Raw genomic sequence first — 21,674 nt, 5'->3', positions numbered from 1 at the left:
GAAAGATCTCCCCGTTTATATTCCTTACATACACATGTGGATGTAAACCACAAAGTTGCTGATTCAGTGTCCACCCCACCCCAGCTCACTATGTGGTCCTGCAAAACACATTTGACCTACCAGTCAATACTGTGCACAACTGGTGTGTGAGTCACTTTGGAGGAACTCCTCTCTATTGTTTCCATTCACAGAGTGTCAGGGTTGATCACAAACCTGGAAATTCTTCACTTGCAGAGTTCAGGACTGAATGATACCCTGGTTTAAAAATAAAAATAAGTCAAGGTTACATTGCAGACATATAATTAAGACGAGATTTTTAGCCTAAGTCTTGCTGGATATACATTAGATCATCCATATATTTAGCATCTTCAAAACACTTTATATACAGTTACAAAGATTTTCTCTTTGTCTATGACATCATTAACTACACTCACAGTATTTTATATGTATTAGTTCTTCATGTATAAACAATGTTAGTCACTTCTGAAATTATTTCTTTAAAGTTTATTTTGGCTGTGAAAATGTGCTTTTTTTTCTTTTGAGAAATACTTGACCTGGACAATATGAAAGGTTTTATTCCATTACTCCATTAGGGAGTGGAGGCAAAATATTTCTTAAAGTGCTATGGTTGCTAATTTAATTTTCCAGGACACAAATAAAATTCTGACAGCACTGTGAAACTGCTGGGGAAAAAACACTAAATCATATTTAAAGGATTTTATCTTTAAACATTTGTTCCCTACTCCCCAGATTGGAATGTCTGATCTAGCTCTTCTTTTGGTTTTGAGTGACCTTATGATTTTTTGTTGATGTTTGAATTCATATTCTATTTGCCATGTGTAAGTAATACTTTTGTAATTTTTATTGGCAATTGGTAAGAAAATAAAAGAAAATTAACATAAAAAGTAGATGTACAAACCAACACAAAAGCAAAAATACAGGGGATGGTGCAGTCATTTGAGACAGTAAATGAACCACATGAAGTGTTTTTTTCTTGTTTTAACCTGTGTAACCATATAAAACTTTGATCTTCATTGAAATAGTATCTATAAATAAAGGTAATACAATACAACAAACATCTTACCACATTTACATGTTGTAGTCAGTTGTAACATTTAAATAAACATAAATACAAATTTTGCATGTCAAAATAATAACCCTCTGAGTGTCACAGTCAGGCCGGGCGATAGAACAGTTGTGAATCACTGGGCTGGCTGCTTTGAGCAGTTGTTCAAAGCTGATCCTCCGGCTAAAACACTAGTAGCTCTGGGTCCACGGTTCTTAAGGCTGATCCTCCAATTAGCTGTGAACCACCCAATCTCACTGAGATTATACAGGTGGTGAACCAGTTGGGGGGAGGCAACGCTGCAGGGATCTGTGGTATCCGGGGTGAACTTCTCCAGGATGATGGTAAGGCTGTCCTCCTGGCATTGCAAGCCATCTTTGCTTCCATTTGGGAGACTGGAATCATCCCAGCTAACTGGAAAACGGGACTTGTCATCCGTATCTGGAAAGGAAAGGGTGATCACCGGGATTGTGGCAACTACAGGGGGGTAACACTGCTCTCTGTGCTGGGTAAGGTCCTTGCTAAGCTCGTCCTCAATAGGATCCATGATCACTTGCTCACCTACCAGCGACCAGAACAGTCTAGTTTTACGCTTAAGAAGTCTACCATTGACCACTTCTTGACACTGAGGGTTCTCCTCAAGTGCAAATGCAGATATCAGGATGGCTTCTTTGCAGCCTTTGGCAATTTTCGCAAAGCGTTCGACTCAGTTGATCGAGCTGCCTTGTGGGAAATCCTGAAGGTTCGCGAGATCCCCTCAAGGTTGCTAGATATCATAAATGGCCTGTACACTGGTACTGTGAGTGCTGTGCAGAGTGGAGGAAGAACCTCTGTGTTTTTCCCAGTTGATTCTGGGGTTCGTCAGGGGTGTATTCTTGCACCTTCTCTGTTCAATGCTTAAATGGACTGGGTGTTGGGCTGGGTCATGGGGTCCAGCAGCTGTAGGGCATCTGTTGTTGAAGAAAGATTCACTGATCTTGACTTTGCTGACAATACTGTGATCTTGGTGGAGTCAATGGAGGCTCTGATGGAGGCTCTCAAGAGACTGAGTGAGGAGTCTGAGTATCTGGGCTTATAAGTGTCCTGAATAAAAAGCAAGATCAAAGCCTTTAATGATCTCTTGTACGCAGTCATCAGCAGTGTGTCTGTCTGCGGAGAGAGTGTCAACCTTGTCGAGAGGTTCATTTAACTTGGTAGTGACATTCATGTCTCTGGTAACTCTTCTTATGAAGTCAGTAGACAGATTGGGAGAGCATGGGGGTCATGAGGTTGCTGGAAAGGGGTATGTGGTGCTCCTGATATCTCTGGAAAGGGAAGAAGGTCCATGTCTTTATAGAGTCCTTGTGCTTCCTGTTTTGCAATATGGTTGCAAGACATGGACGCTATCCAGTGACCTGAGATGAAAACTGGACCCCTTCGATACTATGTCTCTTTGGAGTAACCTTGGGTACCGCTGGTTTGACTTTATGTTGAATCAGGGGTTGATCATGGAGTCCTGAATGAGGCACATTACCCGTATTGTGAGGCCATGTGGCATGATTCCATAAAGGGTGATCCAGCTCACATGAGGACCCGAGCAGCTGGACCAGGCCAAGGAGACGCCCACAAGCCACCTGGCTGTGACAGATAGATGGTAATTTCCAGAGGGTGGGACTGGACCACATGTCTGCCTGGGTGGTTGCCAACCGGGATCCCAAGCTGTTTCGTCATGTTGTGGGTGAGGCAACATGCTATACCACTGCATGCTCAACCTGACCTGACCTGAAAATAATAAGTACGCTCTTGTAGTTATCATTAAATGCCTCATAATAGAAAAACTGACCTATTTAATCCTCAGATTTAACATTTAGTGCATTTGCTCTTTGTTGTTGAAGTGTGTGTTATCACCATTCCCAGATCTAAAGAACTCTTTCATTCAGAAAGAAGGTTATGATGCCTATTAGACTGGGAAGGGATTTAAAAAGATCACCCACCAATTGGAAATCGACCTTTCCACTGTCTGGAAGAGCATTTACAAGTGGGCAAGATGTCAAACTGCCAACTTAGCCAGGCTGCCCCATCAAGTTCAGCCCGAGAGAAGAATGCAAAATGGTGAAAGTAAGCTAAGAATCCCAGAATTTCATTACAGATCTTCCAGATAGCTCTTGCCATGCTGCAAGGACACTTTTGTTGTACGGAAAGAATATCAGGGCAAGGCTAACACCTGAAAACCTACGCAAGGACCAGGGCTTATAGAACAATGTGCTCTGGATAGACATGGCAAAGATGCATAGAATTATTTGTCCACAGTACTAGAACATATTTTTGTCAAAAGCCAGACAAACCTGATACTATCTATAAAGCCTGCTAGTGAAAATGTTACATTATGGGGCTGCTTTGCTACATCACAGCCTGTTCACCCCACTGCAATAAAATCTACTATTAATTTTTATAGTGACAGCCTGTGCTTGAGGATAAGGATGAGATGTCTGTCAGAAGCCTGAAGCTCAACCCAAAGTGTACCTTGCAGCATGACAATGACCCTAAACAAACCAGTAAATCTACCAAGGAATGGCTAAAAAGAAAGTGATAGAGGGTTCTGGGATAACCAAGTCAATGCCCAGATCTGAATCCCATCAATATACTATGGGAGGACTTGAAATGGGCTGTGCATGCAAGAAAACCCACAAGCATCACACAGCAGAAAGAATTCTGTGTGGTGAAGTGGAAAGAACATTCTCCCAGTCAATGTCAGAGACGGGAAGGCAGTTATAGGAAATGCACACATGGAGGTTGTTTCCGCCAAAGGGGACAATACCAGTTTTGAGTGCTGAGGGTGTACTTACTTTTTCCACAGATAGAAAAAAAATCATTATTGCAGTGTCATTTTTTTTTATTATATTACTTTTATCTATAGATACCGTGTAAATGCAAGATCAAATCTTCATATGTCCACGTTAAAAAAGAAAAAAACATTGCACGGGTGTACTTACTTTTACACATGACTGTATATATGATTGTACATATTCAGTACTAGCTGTGTCCCGCGGCTTCGCCTGCATATTAGTGAAACAGGACAGTGAGGAGGTTCCTGCCCAGCTTCCCACTCCTGACGTCACGCTTCCACCTCCCCTCAGCCCGCAGCCTCTGCCTTGGATTAGCGCGAATATATCACTTCTGCAAGTGAACTATGATTCTTAGCGAGATGGGAGAATTTGCAAAATCAAGCAAATTATAGAAAAAAAAACCCGATTTAAGTCCGTTAAGTAGTTCTTTCGTGAAAAGCGGACAGACAAACAGACATTGGATTTTATATATAGAGAGATATGTTCTCATCTCAACTTCTTTTCCTGGTGATGATTGCAACAAAAAAATCTGTCATGTAATTCATAAATATTCCAGTTTTACACCACTCATTCATTGCTTATTCTTTCCTCTCTTTTCTAGGTCACTTGTCAAGGATGGTAATATCCTGGCAGTTTCTGCTCCTTTCTGAGATGGCACTAGTCAAAGGTGACAGCGGGAATTGCTCCTGTTCGTCAGCATCAGACTTCGAGACATATGACTTCATTATGAATTCTCAGATCTGCTGTCTAAATTTCTCCGGATCTACTGTCGGCACCCTCCGATGGAGCAACTTTTCAGGCATGTCTAAGCTAAAAATTCTTGACCTTTCATCGAGTTCAATTGAGGAAATAATACACAGTGATGATGGCAGCATCTCGCTGGAGGTTATCTACTTGGAGCGGAATCTTTTAAAGTTTCTTCCAGAGACTTTCTTGGCCAATGCACCAAATCTGAGAGTCCTGCACCTAGAGGAAAACAAGCTGCAAAAACTGCCAGACATATTTCTTCGAGAATCCAACCAGCTTGAAGAACTGTATCTGGATTTCAACCATTTGTCTAATCTTCCTCCAGGATTTGTGAAACCAAGCCTAAAGAGATTAGTACTTTCTAACAACACCTGGGAATGTTCCTGCTCATTATATGATGAGCTTCAGAACTACCGTAACCTGCCCAAAGCTGGAAATGGAGGATATGAACTTGGCTTAAAATGTTCCACCCCAAAACATTACATAGGAAAAAGTCTGGAGTCCATGCAGAGGTCTGAGCTGTGTAGGTCACATGGATTAACAGCTCTCTTTATTCTGTTGCCACTTTGTTTTGTTCTTATGATTATGCTTTGTTGGTGTTGTGGAAGGAGGAAAAAAAGCAAGGAAGCCAGCTTTGATCTGGCAAAACCAGAAACGCAGCTGGCAACAGTGGACAGGAATGGAACAAAAGGGTTTTTGGACCGGCAGCACCATTATGTTCCCTGTGAGGTGGCACTGCCCAATGATGGTGAGAAAAACATTCTTCTGAAAAACCAGCTAATGCTGAGACCTTCGGCTGCTTTACTAGGTAGTAGTCGTGACCTTTACGAGGAAGTAGAAATCAAACTCGGTGCCTCCTTGGATTCTCTGGCCCATCCAGAGGATTCCTGTCCAGCCTCACCAGATCTCTGTGTTGAGGAAGGAGACAAGTTTATGGAAGAAAACAAACCTGATGTTGAAGTGGTGAGTGTCACTGAAGTTCTGAGAGATTCAGCAGACAGAGAAAAACTTTATCTCGCCCAGTCGACGGATTATTATAACCTTGTTCCTGGTATTGATCTCGAAGACTCTGATCATTGTGAATATGAAAATGTGGACCTGTCCTGAAAACGCTTTTTGATAGACTTGCTGAAAGGTCACTCATCACTGATGATAGAAAGGAATCAGACTACAGAGCAACAGGGAAATGGTGCTGCTTTCTATATTTTCCCCATGCAACACGTGGCAGAAAGTGCTTGTCCTTATAAAAAAAAAAACGCAATCAGACGTTACAACAGAAACCCAAGAGATATTTTGACAGCTAACTACAAATTTATTCTGTGTATGTATGTGCACAAAATAACAAATCCCGTAAGACTTTCTGGCCTTGTGCATGAAGACATTTTCAGCACGGACTGTGGAGCAACACAAGATAAGCACATCCTAAAAATTCAGTACCATAAACAAATTGGAATGGAATGTGACATTAACATTTGCTTGACTGAAAGCCAGAAGCACTGCAGTTTTAGTTTTGATGGTGTTTGCATTAAGAAATACTTGTTTTCTTGCAAAACCAGTTACTCTTCCTAAACTTGTACTGTAGGTGATATTTATTGCTACATTTTCACTTACTGTGTACTTTGTAGCCTACAGAAGAACCTTACAAAGTTCTCAACCAATGACAAACCTTAATGGTAAGGTGATAGTTGTAGCCATTGTGCATAAAGTGCCTATTGATTTTATAAACGACAGTACATTGGAGCTAACGCCAGTATTTCATGAAGCTGGTTCACGCTCCAGTACTGCAATAACAAAAAATGTATCTGAGTCATAATGTGGTCACAGTCATGAGACAAGCCTGAGGAGCCACGAGAGACTAAAATACAGGATTCCGAGGGATTGGCAGTTTATTACTGCAGGGCCAGGAGAATAGATGGGGTTGTCACTGCACACTTGGTTTTCTGTCCTCTGTTCTGACTCTTGACTGCCTTCTAAGCTACCTGTCTGAGGTGTGCATCAAAAATGTGCTCGCTGGACAATGATCTAGGGGTAACCTTCTGAGTCTGAGCCAGCTCCCTCGTCCAGGCTGAAGTTCTGGGAAAAGTGTAACCTCATATTGTGGAGTCTGAGCAGAAGATGTGGCACAAACTGTGACAGAAGGCAGTGGCCGACATACTACAATATAAAATAGTCACCTACCTTTTCTCCCTTCCCACAAGACGGCCCATCTTTGATTTGCATTATGAAGCAGGAGCTAAACCGAGAGAACCTAACAGAATATTTAACGAGAATACAAGTGCTACAGTAGACATGGCACTGTAATCCTAAAGCTGGCAGGTAGCTCTGCAACTGCCGATTGCGTTGTTTTTCTTTTATATACCACTTGTCCTGCATCCTGTATGCCTTTCTTTCCCTTTCACTCTCACCAAACTTTTTTTTGACATGTACCTTACACTTGCCTTGTAATTTATTTCTATTTTAAACTGATGTACGTAAGTTGCAGCAAACTCTGTTTGACTTTAAATGTTAAATAGAGATTCCCATGGAAAAAATGGACCCTGCTGGCCATTTTATTCACAAATATGACATGTTAGCACCATTTTGTGTTACTAATATAGACTTTCACTTCTACGATAATATAGAATAAAATGCCAATTTTAAAATAACATTTACTGTTACAGGGATATCATTCCCTATCGATGTTTTAAAGAGTTAAATTCTATTTTAAATTGTGTGCAAAGTAAACCTGCTTAGGAAAGAATTACCATACAAATACAATGAATGCTTCATTAGGTGAAAAAATGAGTAGGATTCATTTAAATATCTATATGTAAACTTTATGTTTTATCCACAATTTAGAGGCCAAAGCAAACTAGTGCACCTCGATTTAGATTTAGCTTTTTTCCTGGAGGGGCAGCATTGACGTTCTTTTACCGTTTTCTTATTGCTTTGTGTTAAAGGAATGTATCATTTACCATCTTGAGCAGGTAGGCTATGCAGAACAGCTGCTCTGTGTGCCCCCGCGATAAAACGCCAGCTAATCTGATACCAGCCTGACTCATTCAGTATTCACTCACCCTCTGGACATTTCTGCTGTTAATATTTTAAGGAAAAACTTAAACACAGTCTCTTCTATCCATTTTCAAAATGTTTTGAGAATGTATGTTTATATTTATGTTTTTTAAAGATTAAAAATAACTTTTTTAAAAACTGATTTCTGTGTGGCAGTATTTGTTTGCTCAAACAGTGTAAAATGCTTAGAATAAGAGAAGTCGACTTGATCTAAGTACCTGAGAATAAAAAGTGAGGTGTTTATATAATACTAGCGACTGGGAGCCCGATCGAATTGGCTACAAATTCTACGTTTGTGAAATCCATACTTTCTCTGCAAAGAATTATTTGTTTTTTTTAAGTCCTGGAAATGATTTTACTATCATGGCACTGATTTGTGCTTAAAATAGACCTTTTCGGCCGATGTAATGAAGATCTTCCTGTTTAAACGGGGCTGCGAGACGTGAACTCAGCTCTTAGGCACCTCATTTGATTTTTTCCGGCAAACAAATTTTCAAAATAAACCATATTTTATGACTCTAATCAGAGTCCGAGTAATAATTATGTTGGCGTGGTCATTTTAGATCTGAGATCAGCTAAACAATTTAAACAATGACTGTTGTTAATACCCAGCCGTCATTATTCAGTTTGCCAGTAGATATCAGAAGGGCGGATGCCAAAACCGAACTGCCCAAAGATAGATTTCAATGTGCCAAGCAAATGGCGATACGTTCTAAATTACTTACGGTTCCGGAGCTGTCGAAGGGTTTAAGTCAGTCGACGATGTTAGTCCTGGAAAGTACACCCCACCAAACCAGCGTTCCAAAACCAACCGAACTTACTGTTATCTGCTCGAACCAACACCGACTTACTGTACTCGGCCATCCAGCGGCGTCACTGAAGAATTCGAACATTCTTAGCCAATCATGCAATACTGCGTCTGCATTTGCCATGTTATGTTCTAACTACAGAGGCAGAGTCCCATTGCATGGTTCTAACTTGTATTTAGTCGAGATATTGACGTGAACACCATACATACGGGGTATTGATGCAAACACCATACATACGGATAATATCAAATTATATATAAGGATAACAAAGAGATGATTGCTGAAGAACAGGCTATTCAGCCACATACGGCTTCACCTAATGTGCTGAAATAAGGCCAATCTGAGACTAAAACGTCCCTGGTGCTACTTCCAGTCACACTGGGTAACTTCTTTACACGATACACATTTCATACCGTTAAAAAAATTATACAAAATTCACTCTTGAGCAGCTGTCATCTGTGCTGTCTGTCCTCACACAGTTCAGCTAACTTATTTTTATTATTTTTGCTTTGCATCCTCCTTCACACTAGGGGAGGAGCGAAAGCTTTCAATTCTTCAAAGATTTCGATGTCCGTTTTCGACAGATCTTGACGTTTTGGGGTCCCCTGATACAGAAAACATTGATATGTCAGTGATGGGTGTGTGTCTGTGTTTTTTGAGGACAGTCTATGTCAGGGGTGGGCAATGTCAGTCCTGGAGAGCCACAGTGGATGCAGGTTTTTGTTTCAACCCAGCTTCTTAATGAGAAGTCACTTATTGCTGTTGAAGCACTTATTGCTTAAGTGACATTTTGATGCTTCATTTTAGTGGTCTCGCTTGTTAAGGTCCCCCACCCTAATGGCTCCTTATTTAGTAATGAGTTGTAAATGACAAAGCAGCCAGCAGTTCTCCATCTTGCTTGTTTCCATTTACATCTGTGTGTGTTTATCATGCACTGTTTGATTTAATAAAAACTTAATAGAAAAATGTGGCAGACTGAAAATGATACGTTTTAGGCTTCAACTCATTTGGATGACATCCATGAAAAGGAAAAAAATCTACGATATAAGAACCTTACATTGCTGACTAACAAGCCATAAAATTAAATAAGGCCTGAGATTGGCAAGGATTGATTTCTAATTAAGCAGTTGGGTTGGAATGAAAACCTGTAGCCACTGCGGCTCTCCAGGACCGACATTGCCCACCCCTGGTGTAGAGCTAAAATGTCTGGACATAAAAATACTCAAACTCGAAACTTTAGCCTGTTATGAGATGACGATGTGCTGATTAGTTTTTGAGGCAAATTGTGCAAGAAAAATAGGTACTCTAGAGGAACCCTCAAATATAGTAATTCTGCAATGAATTATTAATTTTTCTCATCAATTGCTATCATAATGACCTATTTTATGATCACCGCAGTAAATAATTACTGAAATGTTATATAGAGTAGTTCAGGTAACTTGGTTTCCAAGGGTACAAAGCCTACTGACGCTTACGTCCAAATTTTTTTTCTTTCTCTGTACTTTGCACTGATAACTACACACCAAGTCAAAGGTTCCCTGAAATCCTAAAAAATGTGTCATATCAACATAAACTCCTGCATCATCAGATTAAAAAAATGATAAAAATAAAAACCATGATAAAAAGTGACTGGAATAATCTAACGGACTATAGGGAGCCTACTTGGAGCTGGGCTGTAGTTTGGCCTGGCACAGCAAGTCTTTGTATTTCTGAACTGCTCAGGTCAGTGGGTCTCATGAAGTTAAGATTTTCTCAAGGATTTGTTTTCTTGTTTATTGTTTTGCCTTCTGACCATAGCTATTGTGCAAATACCTCCAAAAAAATACCAAAGCACATGTTCTCTCTCTTCCAATCACCTCTCCTCTCTCCACCGCACTGCCCTCCTCCAGTTGAGTGTTGCTCGTCCTTCCAGTTCCGATTCTCCTGGACAAGGCAGTCAGCCCCTTTTATTGAGGACCTGAGAGTACTTCTGGTGCCAGAGCTTTTGGAAGTACTTCCAGGTTACATGGTGGTCCCACATAACAAGTAGGGCATCTCCCTGCAGTGCCCATTGTGCTGCACTGCTGGACTACAATTCCTGGTATTCCCTACTGGTTCTTGAATGGGTGCTGATATCAAGGGCCACTGCCATCTTGTGACTTGGGGGGATAAACACCCCACAGAGACAGTCCTTTCATTTCCTCAGGGCCAGGGAAAGTGCCACACCCATGTCAAGTTGGGACGCCTGTCCATTGGTCTGGGGCTTACTGCTTGGGTAAGAAGCCATCTTCTCTTCTGTCAGGGATCTCTGTCCATCTGTAAAGGAAGCCTGGTCTGGGTGCCCTCTCTCTGCTGGGGTGCCTTTCTGTCCACTCGAGGCCTCCCGTCCAAGTAAAGTAGGGGTCCTCAATCACATTCCTGGAGGGCCGCAGTGGCTGCACGTTTCTGTTCTAACCCGGTTGCTTAATTAGAAAGCAATTTTTGCCAATAATTTAATTTCATGGCTTGTTAGTGCTTTAACTCTGCTATGTCAGGTAATTAGATTTGCTTCCCCTTTCTAAGGTATCATCCAAATGATTTGGAGGCTAAAATGGATGACTAATTCTCAGTCCTTCACTTTTTTCTCTTCACTTTCCTTCCACGTATTTAATTAAACACAATAGTGCATGATAAATACACACAGGTGTAACTGGTAACAAGCTAAATGGAGAACTGCTGGTCTCTTTTGTCATTTGCATGTTATTGCTAATTAGGAGCAATTAAATACCAAGAATACAGCTGGTTAAGACTAAAATAAACAATAAGGGTTCAAAATCTTAACGAGCGAGACAATTAAAGTGAAGCAGAAGTGTTACTTGAGCAATAAGTGCTTCTTATTAAGCAACTGGGTTGGAGCAAAAACCTGCAGCCACTGTGGCCCTCTAGGACCGTAATTGAGGACCCCTGAGGTAAGGTATCTTCCTGATTCCCATCCATCCAAAGTGCCTCCTACGATAGGTAACAGTTTTAACTATTTTTTAAGTTACTGTTTATACCTTATAATTATTATTTCAGTGCCATATTTTGCTAGTATTTGCTTTTGCTTTAATCAATAATTTAAAGAACTATTTTGTGCCATAACTTGTGTAAAGAACCTTCACTTACATTCAATTTATAAAATGTGCACTAGAAATAAATGTTTTGTGATTTTTAAACACTTCTAGTACTTTTTTTTATTTATTCAGCAGATGCCTTTGCCCAAGGTGACTTACAAAGCAGGTTATGATGAGGATGATTAGAATGTGCAAAACAAACCAAGAACAAATTGAAAACCAAGCAAGAGGGAGTAGTAGTCGTAGTAGTCATAGTAGTATACGATTATATAATTTATACCTACAACTAGACTAAGACGGACTTCAGTATCCTAAAGTCTTTGTCAGCACAACTGCTACTGTCCTGTAGAAGACCCACTAAGCAGTTCCAAATGAAAACGTGCATTTTCAGAAGACACAGAAACTAGAGTGCATTGGGGTCATTCAAATGGCCAAAGGGAGATATTTCCGCAGCTTTGGTGCAAGAACGGAGAAGCATTGTGCAGTCTTGGCAGGCGTGACAAGAGGAAGTATAGTCAGCAGACAGGCAGAGGCAGACCGAAGACTGGAGATACTGAGGAGAGGGGAGCGTTTCCACAATTTTGCGTGTCATCCTTTTGCCAGTCACCGTACTAATTTTCTACATCTTCCAGATACCCTATCTTGACTTGTACCCACCATTGCACCAGCATCCCATTAGCTTATTTAATTCTTTTTTAGTCTTTTTTCTCAACAAAGTAGGGTCCACTAGGGCCCCTGGACTTTTCATTTTCCATTTAAATTATCCATCCATACATCAACCAACTCGTTATATCCTAACTACAGTGTCACGGGGTCTGCTGGAGCCAATCCCAGCCAACACGGCGCAAGGCAGGAAACAAGCCCGGCAGGGTGCCAGCCCACCGCAGGGCACACACACAAAGCACACACCAGGGACAATTTAGGATCGCCAGTGCATCTAACCTGCATGTCTTTGGACTGTGGGAGGAAACCAGAGTACCCACGCAGACATGGGGAGAACATGCAAAACTCCCCGCAGGGCGGACCCGGGAAGCAAACCCGGGTCTCTTAACTGTGAGGCAGCAGCGCTACCCACTGCACCACCATGCCGCCGCATTTAAATTATTATTTTAAATTGTTACAAGGTTAAAAATGTCTCAGAATAGACGTATATGAAAGAGTACTTATCATTACAAATATACTCCTAATAAAGCTCTCCACATTGTATTGGCTTTGCCCATCACAAAGCTTGAATCCTTATTGTGTCACCTAATTACTGTCTGTAGCCCCGATTATAAAGGTACAGCATGTCTAACACTACAAACAATGATGTGTTTTCAAATGCAACCCATACCTCCATCTATTTTATATAACCTACTGAACAGATTCAGGGTTGTGCGGAGAACAAACCTGTCCTGACAGCAAGGAGCAAAAAACACAGCATAGCCCACAAGAGTCGGCACACACTGATGCCCAGAGACGGTTCAGGCTCCCAGTAGACTTTACTGGAAGGTCCTGAGAAGGCCTGAAGCTGGTAAAAGGAGAGCCTGGGAAGACAACTGGCTGTTAAGTGTTGTGAGGAGACAAGTTTAGAATGCAGCTAAGCTTCACCTTCTTCACCTTTATTTTAGGTTGATGGCTCATTAAAGAAAAATACAAAGAATTCTGTAAATCAAAGCCTACATCCTATTCTGAATTATGCTATATAAAGAGTGAACTGAATGGGGCATGATTTTAATATTTTGGAAACGGTAAACTGTTGGTAAAACTTTGTTCTTGGTTTGCAGAACTACAGTAGTAAATAGTCTGCTTCTTTCCTCCAAAGATGTGACCTTTCTATGATGGGAGTTCCAGTATTTTTTTTTCCACAAACAAGTCATAGGTTAATTATGACAATGACACTGATGCCCCCTTGTGGACGTACAGTGTTACTTTTGTCTGCCTTTAAAGCACATGTCCTCCTCACCTTCAGTGTTTTCTACACACTGTTTATAGTATCAACAGTGCCACTGTGCGTTTATCATGAGCACATTAACAGTGAAAAAGCTGGCCATGGTTAAGTCATGCAAGCAAAATAAATGCATGATTCCTGAATGAACGCTCATAACTTTAATTGTGATCTTTGACTAAGTCAGTAAACGTAGCAAGGGACATCCTTTATATGGCAAAAATAAACCATCCACCCATTTTTAAGATCTACTTATTTCACATTTATTGAAATAAAACACGACACAGAAATAAAAGTGTTCACTTCTGTGTGTGTGTTTTTCTTGCAGGTGTATAAATTATATATGTTTTTAGGATTTCACCCAGTCTTCACACATACCTGTCATGTTGCATGTTCTCCCACTTTGTTCCCATTACAGTTGTCCCCCAACAGAGTCCACTGGTTATGTGATGTCTTCACTGTGAGCCCTTTCCAGGATTCGTTGACCATAACTGAGAGGCAACGTCACAAATGGGCATGTTGTAGTTCATTTCTTTTGTGTTTTCAGCTTGACTGGCAAAAATATCAATTAATAAATTGGAACTAAAGCGCTACTTAAGAAAACAAGCTCCTTCTCAGTTACTCTTGACGGTGATCTCATCAGACCTTCTTCTGATGCAAGGAATCTTGGTGTCATTTTTGATTCCTCCCTTTCTTATTCCGCCGACATAAACTACATTAAGAAACTTTCTTACTTTCACCTCCATAACATATCACATGTTCGTTCATTCCTCTCCTTTTCTAATGCTGAGAAACTTCTCCATGCTTTTATCACATCCCGCATCGATTATTGTAACTCACTGCTGGCAGGTGCCCCTTTTAATCTTCTATCACAGCTCCAGTTGATTCTAAACTCTGCTACAAGAATCCTTACTCGAACCAGCAGCAGCGAGCACATCACACCCATCTTGGCTCCCTGTGTCTTACAGGATTGAATATAAAATTCCATTAATAACCTACAAAGCTTTAAATGGCCTTGCTCCGGACTACATCAGTGACCTTCTCCATCACTCTGCTCCTGTTTGCCCACTAAGGTCCTCTGATTCTGGTAATCTTGTTGTGCCTCCCCCACAATAACCTGCACTCTATGGGTGGTAGGGCCTTCAGCTCCATGGCACCCAGACTTTAGAATGACATCTCCAAATAAATTAGATCAGCCGACTCCATTCATTCTTTTAAAAAACAACTTAAAACTCATCTATTTAGGAAGGCGTTTAACTTAACATTCTGCCCTTTCTGTCAGTTTACCTCTCTGTCCAGGTGCTCAGGATACTTTGTGTGTCTGCTATATCACAAATTAGGTGATGTGTTAAGTTTTTCTTTTAGTATTGAATTGAGTATTTTATTGTCCTTTATTCTATTTAATGGTTTGTTATCTGTTTCATTGTTCTACTCAGGAAAACATTTGTATCCAATGTTAGATATACCCTGCTGTTTTTTTCTAAGACTCTGTGTAGCGCCTTGAGCATGGGAAAGGCGCTAAATAAATAAAATGTATTATCATTATTATTATTATTAATAAACAGAGGCTGGAGTCTGGTGTCAGCACCTTAATTTTTGCCATTGCTTCTTTCACAACACAGTACGGTTTAAATGTTAAAGCAGGAGCGCAGGCTTTAGTCAGAGTCGAGTGCCAGAGTGCAGCGCAGAATGTGAACACTGGTTATACTTCAAAATTTGTAGTACTGGGGCCTCATTTATAAAGCTTGCGTACACACAAACAAAGGCTGGGAATTTGTGTATATAAAGAAAAAAAGAAAACTTGAAAGGGGAACGTGTAAAATATCTATGGTGACCCTGAGCTATGCATACGCAACATTTTGGAGAAACTGAGAAATAAGTAGAAACCAGCTAAATGACGATTGAGGTGCTTAATAATTTACTGTTATCATTAAGCCATTATTAAAATGTGCATTGCCATTACAAACATAACAATGAATATGATGTACAGACTGTTTTTTAGTTTCCTTTTCAGAGGACCAATGCTACGTATTTGCTCTGAAGAAATGTTTTGAGTTTTCATCAGTTGATGCAGTCTACCTGTTCTCACTTCTCAGGGAACTCAAAAATATCTAAACCAAGCTTCACTCCATCATGCCTGCTGTGCTGGAAGCCATAAACTGACCAGTGAGGCACTACAATGGGTTGGCACGTCTTTTAAATATTTATAGCCCTTATATATAAGGACAGCTTAAAAGTGAGAATTTATCCCCAAAAAATAGCTCAATACCCGATGTAAACAAATGTTGCACCAAAAAGTGTGGGCCGGGGTCGAGAGATTTTACAACAATAAAGTACATATACAAGTTTAAAGAACAGGGGCAGGGGTGTCAGATGGATGATAATCTTGGTAATAAAGCAGAGTTGTTGAAAAATAGCCCAAAATGTCACGATGCTTTTAGAAAAGTAGCCAAAAAACCAGCAAACCACAAAAGCCATTTTTTCCAGGGGACAACAATCAAAAATAGCCAAGTTGGACGGGAGATCCATAGACCTGGCAGTGCTGCACTACATACAGTTCTTGTATGGTGTGGGTGTACATACATTTAAAAAAATGTTGCCAACATAATCAGAGCAATTTTCAGTGTTGTGCTGACGACACCCAGCTCTATCTGACTGCTAAGCCTGATTCCACTCTTCATACCTTCTTTCCTCTCTGACTGTCTGCAGGAAGTTAAATCATGGCTCTCTACTAATTTTCTTAAATTAAACAGTGATAAAACAAAGGTTCTTCTGGTAGAAACTAAATCTGTTTTGGATAAATGTGATAATATTTCATTGACTATTGATAATTCTCTAATCTCTTCTTCCTCCCAGGTTAAGAGCTCAGGTGTTATTCTCGATAGTACCTTAAAATTTGAGGCACATATTAATAATGTTACTCGGCCTACATATTTCCATCTACATAATATCAGCCATTTATGCCCATTTCTTTCAGCTTGTTCAGGCTCTGCTTACATCACATATTGATTATTGTAATTCTATCCCTTCTGGTCTTCCTCACAAACTCCTTTACAAACTTCAATTGGTTCAGAATGCTGCAGCTCGTATTATTAACAGAATCCCATACTCCAGTCCTTCAGCAGCTTCACTGGCTCTCGTTTAAATATCGCATTGATTTTAAGATTGTGCTTATTACTTACAAGACCCTTCATAATCTGGCACCACCTTATCTTTCTGATCTTCTTCACATCTCCATTCCTTCTTGTATCCTTAGATCTTCTTCCTCTATTAGTCTTATTATACCTCCTGCTCGCTTGACTACCATGGGGTTTAGAGCTTTCAGTCGAGTAGCCCCTCGCCTCTGGAACTCTCTCCCACAAGACATTCTTAATATCAACTCTCTTCCTACCTTTAAATCTCATCTTAAAGCACATCTTTTTAAGCTGGCTTATTCTGTTTCATAATTTTAGCTGATAAATTCCATCCATCCATCCATTATCCAACCCGCTATATCCTAACTACAGGGTCACGAAAGCTGATAAATTTAATTTTATTATTGTGTTTATTCTGGTTTTATTTTACTGTGATATTTTATTAATTTTATGTTATGACTGTTGTTATTAGTGTGCTCTGTAAGGTGTCCCTGTGTGCTACCCATTCAGACGATGGTGCCTAACACCTTTTTTTGGACGGCCAGAGCATGGAGTAGAGGCTCCATAATGAAACGCATGATCTTGCAAATTCAGTTGCAGAGCACAGCCAGATACTCTTGAAAGCAGGTGTGCGTTTGTGTCAGGAGGAAAGATCTGCAGCATCATGACTGCATCTGTATGAGGATGATTAGCATGCCCCAAATATGGATGTTTCAGGGTGGCATTGGAGACACATTCACAAATGCATATTTACAAAATGACTGTAATTTATTAACACTAAATCACATAGAAATGTATGCATGGAAGGTTTTATAGACCTGATTTTTTTAGTGTACACATTTTCCTGTTTTTTGCCATGTGCATAATATTTTTTATAATTGAGGCTCCTGGAGCGCAGGGTCACACCAGAATAAATTTAGTGAGTGGAACTAGGCCTTCTTGTGGGATTGATGCATGATTACAATACTGTACACTGTAAATATTGGCCACCGTAGTTTTGATTTACAACAAATATGCCCGAGAGTGCATGTAGAACAGACTTCACACAGAACTTCATCTTACATAACGCAGCTCTACAGGTTCACATCACAGGCAGTCAAAGGTTATGCATTACATATACTGTTCAGTGCAAAAGCAAATCATAAAATACAAGTCAAGTCAAGTCAAGTTGGGGAGGATGCACTGGTACAGTGGGTTGCCGCACCCACTACACATCGAACCAGCTCAGGTCCCAGTTCACAACCTCCAAGGCAGACATGTGGTCCAGTCCTACCCTCCGGAAATGACCCTCTATCTGCCACAGCCAGGTGTGATGTGGGAGGCCCTTTGGCCTGGTCCAGCCACTTGGGTCCCCAACAAAGAGGATCTTATGAGCCGGATCACCCTCGGGGAAGCACGACACATGGCTGTAGTGCCGCAACTGACGCTCCCTCACAATGCAGGTAATGTGCCTCATTCGGGACCCCATGAGCAAATGCTTATTCGACACAAACGCAAACAAATGGTACCCAAGGATTTTCTGGAGAGACACAGTACCAAAGGAGTCCAGCCTTCATCTCAGATCACTAGATAGCGTCCATGTCTCACAACCATATAGCAAGACAGGAAGCACCAGGACTCTAAAGACTTGAACCTTCATCCTTTTGCATAGATATTAGGAGCACCATACACCTCTTTCCAGCGACCTCATGACCCCGCATGCTCTCCCAATCTGTCTACTGAGTTCACAGGAAGAGTCACCAGAGACATGAATGTCACTGCCAAGGTAAGTAAACCTCTCAACAAGGTTGACACTCCCCCTGCAAACAGACACTGCTGATGGCTGTGTCAAGAGGTCTTTAAAGGCCTGGATCTTGGTGTTTATCCAGGACACTCGCAAGCCCAGACACTCAGACTCCTCGCCCAGTCTCTCGAGCGCCCCGATCAGAGCTTCCATTGACTCCACGAAGATCACAGCATCGTCAGCAAAGTCAAGATCCGTGAATCTTTCTTCACCTACAGATGCCCCACAGCCGCTGGACCCCACGACCTTGGCCCACACCCAGTCCATACAAGCATTGAACAGAGTAGGAGCAGAACACACCGCTGACAAACACCAGAATCAACTGGGAAAAACACCACAGAGCAGCACAGAACTCCAACCCCCATGAAGCCCTGGGGGAGTCTGAGGCACTGCTGCAACACAGGGAGGCTGACAACTAGCGTCCAGGGGGAGATACTGGGCTTCCCACCCTTGTCCCCCTGGCAGATGTGGTGAAGGGGCGCCCTGGCCAGACATGGGCCCCAGCCATCTGTCACAATAGCTACCAAAACACTTCCCTCTAGACAGAGGCTAATATCGCCACGTTTAAACCACTGGACTCGCCATTGAAACAGTTAAATTTAACAAGTCTGAAACCTGAATTATTGAAGCAGTCATATGAACACAACAACACCACATTGCTGTCCTGGGAAACTGTCACATTTTAGATTTTTTGCCAAATGCTAATTCATAAGTTAATTTATATTATGTAAAATGCATGAAACAAAACTGGATACAGTATATATATATATATATATATATATATATATATATATATATATATACTGTATATAGTATATTGTGGCAGTAGGGGCTAGTGCTCCCTTGAACCCTCAGGTACAACTCCAGACACCAGGTAAAAGTCCAAGACTTTTTATTTTTTCCACAGTACACCAAGCACCTTCCAAACTACTCATAAATCACTAAATCAATAAACTCTTCTACAACACTCTCCTCTTTGCCCAGACACTTTGCTCCTCTCCCACCCAGCACAGCTCAGTGTCTGGACTGAGGCACCGTCCTTTATAGCCCCTGACCCGGAGGTGTTCCTGTCCCAACAGTCCACAGTTCCTTATTCCTTCCGGGTCAGGGCAAACAGTCCTTTTTCTACCCGGGAGCACGCGTTCCTTCCTGTCACATGACCGTGGCGTACTCCCGGGTTATAGGGCACACTCCTGGTGGTCCCCAAGGTCTCCAGTAGGGCTGTGTAAAAACACTACATAGTCCATAAGGCCCTGCTGGAACTCGGGGCACGATCCTGCTGTCGGGAGAGCTCCTCCTGACGGCCTGGGGGTGCGGACCGGCATGGGAAGCCTGCAGTCCTCCACAATATATATATATATATATATATATATATATACACACACACACACACAGTATATATGGTTTTGAAGATTTCATGCTAGTGGGGCAAACTGGTCCAAATGGCAACACCTCTGCATGTGAAGTGTAGGTGGAAGGGGTTAGAAGATAACAAATTTGACAAACAAGAGAAGACCATTCAGTCCATCAAGTTAATAGCTAAGCTGTCCCAATGTCTCATCCATATTCTTCTTAAAGGTTGTCAAGATTTCTGCTTCTACTACATGACACGGTAGTTTGTTCCAGACCCCTACAACTCCTTGTGAAAGAAGGGCTTCCTGGCTTTTCCATAAATTCCACCGATGTCCTTTGGTTGGATCTACTTTATCAGCGCTTTTTGAGAATTTTGAAGGCCTGGGTTAGGTCCCCACAGAGTCTACTCTGTTTGAGGCTAAACAGGTTTAATTCTTTGAGCCTGTTGGAGCCTGAGTAGGAGTACTAGGGTGAACATGATTGCTCTCCTCTACAAAGCTTCAGATGCTACTATGTGACCAGAATTGCGCACAATAAGCCAGATGTGATCTTGCTAGACCATTATACATATGGAGCACAATGTCCCTTGGTTTATACTGAACCGTTTTTATGGTATACCCTAATATTTTATTTGCCTTTTAATAGCTTCTTTGCATTACTAAAATGATGATTGGTTTTAGAAGATAGATCAATGTATGATATAAGTGCTGATCGTCAGTAAGTCTTAATGTTATTATTTACATACACAGGTCTTGTTTTGTGAACCTAAACATACAACTGATCCCAAAAAGCCTGGCCAATAAAACTGAATGCCCAGTTTGGTCTGCTGAACCTACCTTACCACATTTAGATATCCAAATACTGGCTGGGCTGGATAAACGTACTTTAAATATCTGCATGCCATAGGGCTAGGTTTATACATAAAAATGAAAAGCTCTTACTCCAAGCAACTTGCAAATTGCAAGTATTCCTATATGCCCATAACTCCAAAGCTGGCTTGAGAAGTAACTTAGCCAGTGTGACACAGTGAGTCAGAAGGTAAATTTACAATAACACATAATATTCTTAAACCTGTTTAATCCAGTTCAAGATCAAACTTATTGACATGGTTCAGAGCTTATCCGTACAACTTCAGGCGGAATGCAAGAACTAATCCTAGAGAGGCCGCCCGTCCACTACACTATTTAAACTACTGAGGGATCAAAATGATATCTTTGTAGCTTACTGTCTTAACTCTATAACCACTGGGCCACGTCACATAAAGAAAACTTTCATATATGATATTAAATTAAAAGCATTATTTAATAACAGTTTTCCATTCAGTTTATTTTAACACTAAGTCAACATTTTTCTTTAATATATGAATAAATAGTTGCAGAAATGTACAATTAACCAAAAAATCCTTTTTACGGTGGCTACACCAATAAAACCTCAGAGTTAGAACTATAGAGCATTTGTGGTATCCATTGACTTCCAATCCCAACAGCACCTCCTGAAAAGCAGGAGCCAACCTTGAAGAGAGTAGTTGATGTCACCATGATGTCACCATGATGTCGATTTGGACCCCTTCCTCTTTATATAAAACAACTGCACTTGGTGTGCATTCAGACTCACATAATGTAATCAAGTCTTGATAAAGATCATAATTTTATAATGCTATACTTAGAATGAGTTTCAGAATAGCAGCGCAAAGGAGCCACAGACTCCAAAATAATGAAAGGAGCTGGAAAGTTCAGTTGTAACTTACTTAGTGGACAAAAAGCAAAGACACAGATAAGTGACGAGTATAATGTCTATGCTACAAATAGAAGACAGACCCTTAATACCTACTTAATTACTATTTCTTTGAAAAACTATTTTTTTATAAGTGACACATGAAAATGTGCAAAAATACAATATGTTTATAAA

The 21,674-nt window shown here is 40.9% G+C and overlaps 1 protein-coding gene across 1 annotated transcript in view; it reads left to right on the top strand.

The window, feature by feature from the left end:
• si:ch211-106k21.5 overlaps positions 1-6,895 on the top strand; it is a 57,696-nt gene extending 50,801 nt beyond the window's left edge. The window contains exon 2 of the mRNA XM_039735018.1: positions 4,493-6,895. Within this exon, the coding sequence (XP_039590952.1) occupies positions 4,493-5,745 (1,253 nt within the window). The 3' untranslated portion in view covers positions 5,746-6,895. The remainder of the gene's footprint in view (positions 1-4,492) is intronic.
• The last annotated feature ends 14,779 nt before the right edge of the window (positions 6,896-21,674 follow it).

The sequence above is a fragment of the Polypterus senegalus genome, chromosome 14, assembly GCF_016835505.1.
Source record: "Polypterus senegalus isolate Bchr_013 chromosome 14, ASM1683550v1, whole genome shotgun sequence".
NCBI lineage: Eukaryota > Metazoa > Chordata > Cladistia > Polypteriformes > Polypteridae > Polypterus > Polypterus senegalus.
The sequence above is the reverse complement of the archived record's forward strand: the minus strand, read 5'-3'. Positions and strand labels throughout refer to the sequence as shown.